Source organism: Somniosus microcephalus, chromosome 8 (genome assembly GCF_052327205.1).
Source record: "Somniosus microcephalus isolate GS21.2 chromosome 8, FLI_Smic_1.0, whole genome shotgun sequence".
In the NCBI taxonomy this organism is placed as follows: Eukaryota; Metazoa; Chordata; class Chondrichthyes; order Squaliformes; family Somniosidae; genus Somniosus; species Somniosus microcephalus.
This window is the reverse complement of record NC_140994.1, coordinates 112,891,473-112,900,431: the sequence shown is the minus strand read 5'-3', so window position 1 is coordinate 112,900,431 and position 8,959 is coordinate 112,891,473. Positions and strand designations below refer to the sequence as shown.

At 43.3% G+C, this 8,959-nt stretch overlaps 1 protein-coding gene across 1 annotated transcript; it reads right to left on the bottom strand.

Annotated features, from left to right (window-relative positions):
* Nucleotides 1-1,363: 1,363 nt before the first annotated feature.
* Nucleotides 1,364-7,342, bottom strand: LOC147113753 (fibroblast growth factor 18-like). Its single transcript, XM_085994037.1, has 3 exons — nt 6,579-7,342; nt 6,344-6,380; nt 1,364-1,631 (listed from the first exon to the last, which is right to left on the bottom strand). The coding sequence occupies exons 1-3, from the start codon at nt 6,608-6,610 to the stop codon at nt 1,392-1,394; spliced, it is 309 nt and encodes a 102-aa protein (XP_085850163.1). The 5' UTR covers nt 6,611-7,342; the 3' UTR covers nt 1,364-1,391.
* Between the last annotated feature and the right edge of the window lie 1,617 nt (nt 7,343-8,959).

Sequence of the window (8,959 nt, the reverse complement as noted above, 5' to 3'; positions counted from 1 at the left end):
GACTGTCATCTACCCTACAACCTCTCATCCAAGTGGCACTTTCCACAAGTGAGCCCAAACAGTGAATGTCGGCTGGTTATTCAGCTCCGAGACACATCAGTGTATGCTGTGATACTGAGCTCTGCAGAACAGGAAAGGCGCTTGTTTGATCCCAGCCCTAGGCTAAGGCAGGTGCCCTCTGCTGGTGAGCAGCAACACAGGCACCACCATTGATTACAGTGCCCCAGAGCTATAGAAAGAAAGAAATTAGCCAAGGCCCCTTTTCCTGCTCTTGTTCTCATGGCCTCTTTTGGATTGTGATAAGGGTGGATGCTGGGTGAGGAAAGAATGGAGCTCAGAAGGGTATCCATGATTGAAGAGCTTGCCAACACCTCACTATCCAGGCTCACACCTCAATGTCTAAAGGTAAAGTTACGAAGGCTGCAAAAAACTGTAGGCACCTTTCCCCAACAAGTTCAAGATAATCTCGAAGGAGAAATAGACAAACAAAGTGTATTCTACTTCTTCCCATTCAATTTTCTCAAACCCCCCGCCACTCAAATTGCCCCAATTCATATGTTAGCTGGAGTCTAGCTCACCCCAGGTACTTGTGCTATCTGGGTCCAAAGGCTATAGTTTCAAGACCTTCACTGAGGGCTTGAGACTGACACTCTGTGTTGAGACAGTGTTCCATCATAGGGGGGCACTATCCTTTTGGATAAGATATTAAACTATCTGCCTGTTCAGGTGGATGTTAATGATCCTAGGATGCTATTCGAAGAGGAGCAGGGCAGTTCTCCTCGGTGTCCTGGCTAACATTCATCCCTCAACCAATGACACGGAAAGCAGACTAATTAGTAATTTATCCCACTTACTGCTTGTGGAATCTTGCTCTGTGCCAATTGGCTGCCATGTTTATCTACAGAACAACAGTGATAGCAACTTCAAAAGTGCTTCATTGGCTTTGAAGCACATTGGGCCATCCTGGGGACCTGAAAGAGGCTATAAGTTCTCTCAATGTGCTTTAAAAGCAGTTCATGTATGTGACGTACTGACAAACATGATCCGATTGTTTTGCTTAAGTTGGCCCCACCAACTGTCCCACCGTCACCAGAAGGCCCACATGTGATCCCATCCTCCCACTTTCCAATCCAACCCCCCACCACGCCTGTAAACTGGGAGGGTAAATGTTGGGAATTCACTTGTTTTCCCTCCTGAGAGAGAATGAGCCAATGCAAGAAAAACACTCTCAAGTCTGACAGACGGGCATGAAGAATGACAGAGGGAGTAAAGTCGAAGACTATTTTAATGCCACTTGATCACGCTTGCAGCCCGCGTTACAAACAGTGTTTATGTTTTATTATTTATCATGCCAGGAGATGCCTCAGGTACACAGCTGGCAACTGAGAACCTCACACCTGCCATTTATTCAGCTTCAGCCAGCCCTGAGCTGCTTCTATCAGCCAGTTCTTACCATACTTGTTCCCGTCCTCGCCCTTGGCACTGATCCTTCTCCCCAGGACCTGCAGGTGTTTGCCACTGGTTCGGCTGTACAGCTGGTACAGGCGCACGTACTTGCGACTCGTGTCATCCCTCAGCCGGGTGTGATTCTCCACATGAGGCCTGAAATCCGCGTTCTCCTCCATCGAGGCCTGCGGTTAGCATGAGAGAATGAGAGAGAGGTGAAACCCCACCCAACTGTCTCAACAAACACTTCCAGAGTGTGAAAGCCAAAGGGAAAATAAAGGATAGGTTGTCCTGACCTGGCACCTGGGCATTTTTGATTGAATATTGAGAAACAGGCGAGGGTAGACTCCATTCTCCCCTCTTGAATTTCCTCTATTGCTGTGGCTCAGTTGGTAGCACTCTTGGCTCAAAGTCAGAAGGTTGTGGTTTCGCAGTCCCACTCCAGAGACATGAGCACACAATCTAGATTGACAATCCAGTGCAGTACCGAGGGAGTGCTGCACTGTCGGAGTTGTCATCTTCTGGATGAGATGCTAAACCAAGACCCCATCTTCCCTCTCAGGTCAATGTAAAAGATCCCACAGAACTATTTGAAGAAGAGCTGGCAAGTTCTCCTGGTGTCCTGGCCAATATTTATCCCTCAACCAACATCACTAAAACAGATTATCCGGTCATTATCACATTGCTATTTCACAATCTCAGGACATCCCAAAGCACTTTACAGCCAATAAAATACTTTTGAAATGTAGTCACTGTTGTAATGTAGGAAACACGGCAGCCAATGTGTGTACAGCAAGGTCCTGCAAACAGCAATGTGATAATGATCAGATAATCAGTTTATTTAATGGTGCAGGTTGAGGGTTAAGTGTTGGCCGGGACACTGGGGAGAAACTCCCCTGCTCTTCTTTTCATAGTGCCATTCGGAGTTTTACATTCACCTGAGAGGGAAGTCGGGGCTCGGTTTAACGTCTCCTCGGAAAGACAGCACCTCCTACAGTGCAGCACTCCTTCAGTACGGCACTGGAGTGACAGCCTGGATTATGTTCTACAAGTCTCTGGAGTGGGACGTGACCCCCACAACCCTCCGAGTCGAGAGTGCTACCAACAGAGTCACGAGCTGACAAGCTTCCAATCTATATTGAGGGTTAGCACAGGATAAGCACCTTTTGCTGTTTTGACACTTTGAAAATGGTAAAGTTTGTCATTACTGTAAATATCCTGTTTGTACTGAGCCTTCTTTATTTATCTGTTTAATGCTGAATAAAATTATCTGTTCAATTTTAGTCTGAGCTTCAATCTGATAGAGTTGCATTCTTCTGGCTACCAACATCCAAAGGGATCACATTGCCGCAGGAGCCATATCTAATAACCTCGAGCCCAGTGAGAATGGTGCTCTGTTCAAACCCTGAGCCACACTACACTGACTCAGAAATTGGGCAGGGTGGAGGCATACTCTGGTTTGTAGGATCTATGACTTCCGCTTGCAGGACTGGTTGATGGTTTTGATCCCATTGAAAACAACTAGCGTAAAAGAAACCAAAAAAGGCATCATTGTGTTCTCAAAAGATATCGGGCCGGAATTTCCGATCGGAGGCTTCCTGCGTGCGGATGCCTCCGATCGGGAAAAATCTACGCACTTACCTGCTGGCTCCAATCCTAGGCCTCTCCGGGTCCGCGCGGGCAGAAGCCCAGGTATCCTAGGGGCACAGGCAGTTCACAAGTGTCCCTGGGATCACGTGGGCCATGGGGAACCAATCAAAGAAGGGAATCCCCCTTCACACTTTTGACAGGTCCCTCCACATAGATCTGTCAAAAGTATGAATGGGGATCACTTAAAAAACACACTAAAACATTAAATACATTGTTTTTAAATCAGGTATTTAAAATTAATTAAAATTAGATTAAATTAAATATTTTAAACAAAAATTTAATTTTTTGAAAAAAATAATTAAAGTTTTTTACAGGGCTAAAAATAAACTTAACTTTTTAAAAAGTATTTTAAAATTATAAATGAGTGAAAAAACTTATTTTTAAAAAACTCTTATGCTGGTAAAAGCAGGCCTTACACCTTAGCAGTCGTAAGATTTTTTAAATGTTTTCAGCAGGCAGGGGTTGTGCAGAAAGTGGAGCTCTCTGCCCACAGAGGCCCTTCTCCAGGGCAGGCAGAGGATCTGTCAAGAGAACTCTTGATAGATCGGAAGTGCAAGGTTTTAGTGCATGCACTTCACATGCCTGAAACCGGCACTTGCGAGGCCCCTATGGGTGCTTACACACCTCGTACGCACCTGTAGGGGTCAGAATATCCGGCACATCAATTCATTGAGATTTGTTTCTGCTTTTCCAATGTTGAATGAATTTTATGTTGCCATATCCACCATTGCAACATTCTGCCGTATTCTGAATGTGGGCTCAAGTTATGCAAAGAACATAAGAATGCCGAAAGTTGAATAAAATCAGATGCTCAGTGAAACTATATGGGATTCACTCTGTACAGTATATGTAACAGTATGGGATTCACTGTATATGGTATCTATAACTGTATGGGATTCACTCTATACTGTATATATAACTGTATGGGATTCATTCTATACGGTATATATAACAGTATGGGATTCATTCTATATAGTATATATGACTGTGTGGGATTCACTCTATATATATATATGGTATATATAACAGTATGGGATTCACTCTGTACAGCATATATGTAACTGTATGGGGTTCACTCTATAGGGTATATATAACCGTGTGGGATTCACTCTATATATATATATATGGTATATATAACAGTATGGGATTCACTCTGTACAGTATATATGTAACTGTATGGGATTCACTCTATAGGGTATATATAACCATGTGGGATTCACTCTATATGGTATATATAACAGTATGGGATTCATTCTATATATGGTATATATAACTGCGTGGGATTCACTCTATCAGTATATATAACTGTGTGGGATTCACTCTATATGGTATATATAACTGTTTGGGATTCACTCTAAACGGTATATATATAACAGTATGGGATTCATTCTATATGGTAGATATAACTGTGGGATTCACTATTATTATGGTATATATAACAGTATGTGATTCATTCTGTATGGTATATATAACTGTGTGGGATTCACTATATATGGTATATATAACTGCGTGGGATTCACTCTATACGGTACATATAACAGTATGGGATTCATTCTATATATATGGTATATAATAACAGTATGGGATTCACTCTATATATGGTATATAATAACTGTGTGGGATTCACTATATATGGTATATATAACTGTGGGATTCACTCTACACGGTCTATATAACTGTGTGTGATTCACTCTATACAGTATATATAACTGTATGAGATTCACTCTATATATACGGTATATATAACTGTATGGGATTCATTCTGTATGGTATATATAACTGTGTGGGGTTCACTCTATACGGTATATATAACAGTATAGGATTCACTATAGAGTATACATAGCTGTATGGAATTCATTCTATATGATATATATAGCTGTATGGGATTCGCTCTATTATTATGGTATATATAACTGTATGGAATTCACACTGTATTGTATATGTAACTGTATAGGATTCACTGTATACGGTATATATAACTGTATGGGATTCATTCTATAGAGTATATGTAACTATTTCCTTGGTTGTAAAATGCTATATAAATGCACGTTCTTCCCAGTTTTCCAAAACAAAACTTTCTTTGCGTTCAGCACTAGCCTTGCATCATTGAGCCCCTTGTACATATTATTCAGTGAGTGGCCTATAAGCTTGACAGAATCCGCATTACCTTTTAATTCCCCTTCCCGACCCATGGTATCTTTGGTATTCCCAATAAGGTGTCACCCATGACTCGCTGGTCAAACTCAGGCCTCTGAGTCAGCAGGTTGTGGGTTTAAGCCCCATTCCAGGGACTTGAGCATAAAATCCAGGTTGACACTTCAGTGCAGTACTGAGGGAGCGCTGCACTGTCCCACATGTCCTCTGTCGGATGAGACCTTAAACCGAGGTCCCGTCCGTCCTCTCAGGTGGGTGTAAAAGATCCCGCGGCATTATTTGAGGAAGAGCGGGGGAGTTCTGTGCTGGCCAATATTTATCCCTCAACCAGCATCACTAAAAACAGATGATCTGGTCATATATTGTCTAAATACAGGTCTTTCTTTTCAAAGGAGCCTTACAGTTGTAAAAAATCTCTTCAGCTTCCGGTTAGCAAATCGGGCCCATTTATTTCCAAGGAGGCAGGTGCAGAATTGGCTGGTCTTCACACGGATTTTTGCAGGCAGCCTGCTTTGATATGAAAGCCTCGCCTTTTATTTTAATTCATACATTTTTTCAAATGTTATTTTAAGTGAGCCTCCCGGCTTTGCCCTCCTCCCACTTTGCTATAAGGTTTCGGAGCGACTCTCCCGGGGTATGGCGGAGCAGGGCGTTTCTGATCGAAAAACTATTCCGGGCTGAAAAGCAAGCGTCCACATCTGGAAATATTCGAGCTATATCTATATATATTCTCTCTCTACTTAGACAGTTTTTTTTGTTTTGGGGGTTACACAATTTTACAACAACCGATCCAAATTATTGCACATTTTTAAAAAAACAGATCAAGTATCAAATCAACGTGGGACATTTCCATTAAAAAAAATACTGCATTTTTATAATCCAAAGGAACACGATCTTTAAATAGTTTTAATTGCATTAAGTGCGACCCAGCTGCTGGATAGCATTGGACATTTTCAAGTTAAGATTCTCAGGTCAGAGATATATTCTGGCATAGAACTTGAATCGCTATTTTAAACATTCTCAAGCCCTGGCAAACATTAATTTTTATATGAAACCAGGAAATGCTAAGTAGTTCAATAAATTACCGGCTTACCTCGATTCCAAAGCACAGCAGCAACACGTGAAAACATCTGGAATGGGAGAAAATACAAGAAATTAAAAAGTGGTTCACTCCGTCAGATTCTCATTCTCTGCAAATTAAAATGTATTTAATTCCCCCTTTCTAAAAAAAAATATTGGATTCGCCTTGTTCAATAAAACAGCGTTAAAAGTAACATTACAATCATCAATTAAACTGTAACTGGATGAGAAAGTTGCAAGATGCTTACAGGCAAATGAAGGTTGAACAGGCCGGATTCATCGCTGCGGATGTTCCAAGGGTATAAAATTTTTAAAAATCTGATCACGATGGCAAGGGAAAAAAGAGAGACGGACAGAAAGAAACTAGGCGCGTTTGATCCGCCGGACTGCCGTGCTGCTCGGTGCCACCTCAAGGGCTGGAGTGTGGGGGAGTCAGCCTCCCTGGGACTGGGTGCTGATGCGGAGAGGCTGGAGGTGTGTGAGGCTGTCTTTAGCTCTTCACCCCGGCATCAACCAACCTTAGTCTGCAGCGCGGAGAGGTGGAAGGTAGTCGGTTTAACCAGCCTCCCTCGATCAATTCCACTCAAGGACCCACCCTTCAACAAACCAGCGGCTGCCGTGCAGAATACACCTTTTGCACTTCAAAAAAAAATCCCTGGATAAAAGGTGCGACCCAGGCGAATATTTGCTGCGACGTTCTTTATTTCTATGTGTGTAGGGCTAACGTTTATCCTCTGATCCGAGCTTCGATCCTTTCTCTCTCGCTCTCTCCGGCCTCTCTACCTTCTGATTAATTCACCATGTGTGACCTTGTAGGGCGAAGCGAAGACACACACACACACAGGGAGGTGGAGAGAGAGGTGTGACAGACATCCAACCACGCCAGTCCGGACCGTGTCAATGTCACATCCGAGGAGATGCTGAAACTGCACAGGGTTGGCAACCTCGTGTCACTAGAATTGAACGACCCTTGCCCGCTCCGTCCTGCCCTACCAGATCCGCCCATCTGCCTCTCAACATTACCCCCTACAGCATCGACCGGGGTCCCGCAATCTCAGGGCAGCAGCGAATTCACAACAGGGGAAGAGAGAGAGAGATAAACACAGGGACAAAATTATAGATTTAATATAAACACAAGAACAATCTCCATAAAGGGGGAACAAGCAGACAGAACATTTTTATTCCAAGAATTAGAGATCCTTGTTGGTGCTCCTTTTTTGTCCCTAAGAGCTGACACTTCGCCTCCCCTGCCCTTCTCCTTAGCATGACATCAGTGCTAACCAGTCACGTCTCATTCCACCTTTCCTTTCTCCCATGTTTTTTGTAACTACAGTTTCCTTTTAATTATACCTGTTTTCTCTCTCTTGCTCCAAAATATCCAGTGTGGGATTTTAAGCATTTACATTACAGGCTGGAAGAGCAGCACAGCAGGGAGGCTAAGTGATTGGGCAAAAATTTGGCAGATGGAATATAATGTTGGAAAGTGTGAGGTTATGCATTTTGGCAGAAAAAAATCAAAGAGCAAGTTATTATCTAAATGGAGCAAAACTGCAAAGTGCTACAGTACAAAGGGATCTGGGGGTCCTGGTGCAAGAAACACAGAAGGTTAGTATGCAGGTGCAGCAGGTGATCAGGAAGGCCAATGGAATCTTGGCTTTTATTGCAAGGGGGATGGAGTATAAAAGCAGGGAAGTCTTGCTTCAGTTATACAGGGTACTGGTGAGGCCACACCTGGAATACTGCGTAGAGTTTTGGTTTCCATATCTAAGAAAAGATATACTTGCTCTTGAGGCAGTTCAGAGAAGGTTCACTCGGTTGATTCCAGAGATGAGGGGGTTGACGTATGAGGAAAGGTTGAGTAGGTTGGGCCTCTACTCATTGGAGTTCAGAAGAATGAGAGGCGAGCTTATCGAAACATATAAGATTGTGAGGGGGCTTGATCGGGTGGATGCGGTGAGGATGTTTCCACTGATGGGTGAGACTAGAACTAGGGAGCATAATCTTAGAATAAGGGGCTGCCCTTTCAAAACTGAGATGAGGAGAAACTTCTTCACTCAGAGGGTAGTAAATCTATGGAATTTGCTACCCCAGAGAGCTGTGGAAGCTGCAACATTAAATAAATTTAAAACGGAGATAGACATTTTCCTAGCTGGTAAGGGAATACGGGGTTACGGGGAAAGGTCAGGGAAGTGGACGTGAGTCTAAGTTTGGATCAGCCATGATCCTATTGAATGGCGGAGCAGGCCCAAGGGGCCGTATGGCCTACTCCTGCTCCTACTTCTTATGTTCTTATGTTCTTATGAGGAGAGAGTGACCTTAACAAACAGACAGGCAGACAGAGAGGCAGACAGAGACGGACAGACACACAGAGGAATAAATAAAGCAGGGAGGAGAGAGAGCATAACAGGCAGACTGACAGAGACAGAGAGGCAGACAGAGAGAGAGAGACACACACAGGGAGGAGTGAGAGGGGAAGAGAGACAGACAGATATATAGAAAGTAATAAATAAAGCAGGAAGGAGAGAGAGACAGAGACAGAGTGCTAAATAATCCTTGGAGCAGGGAGACAGACAAACCAGGATAGATAGACAGATAGAGGGAGGGACAGAGGAATAAATAAAGCAGGGAG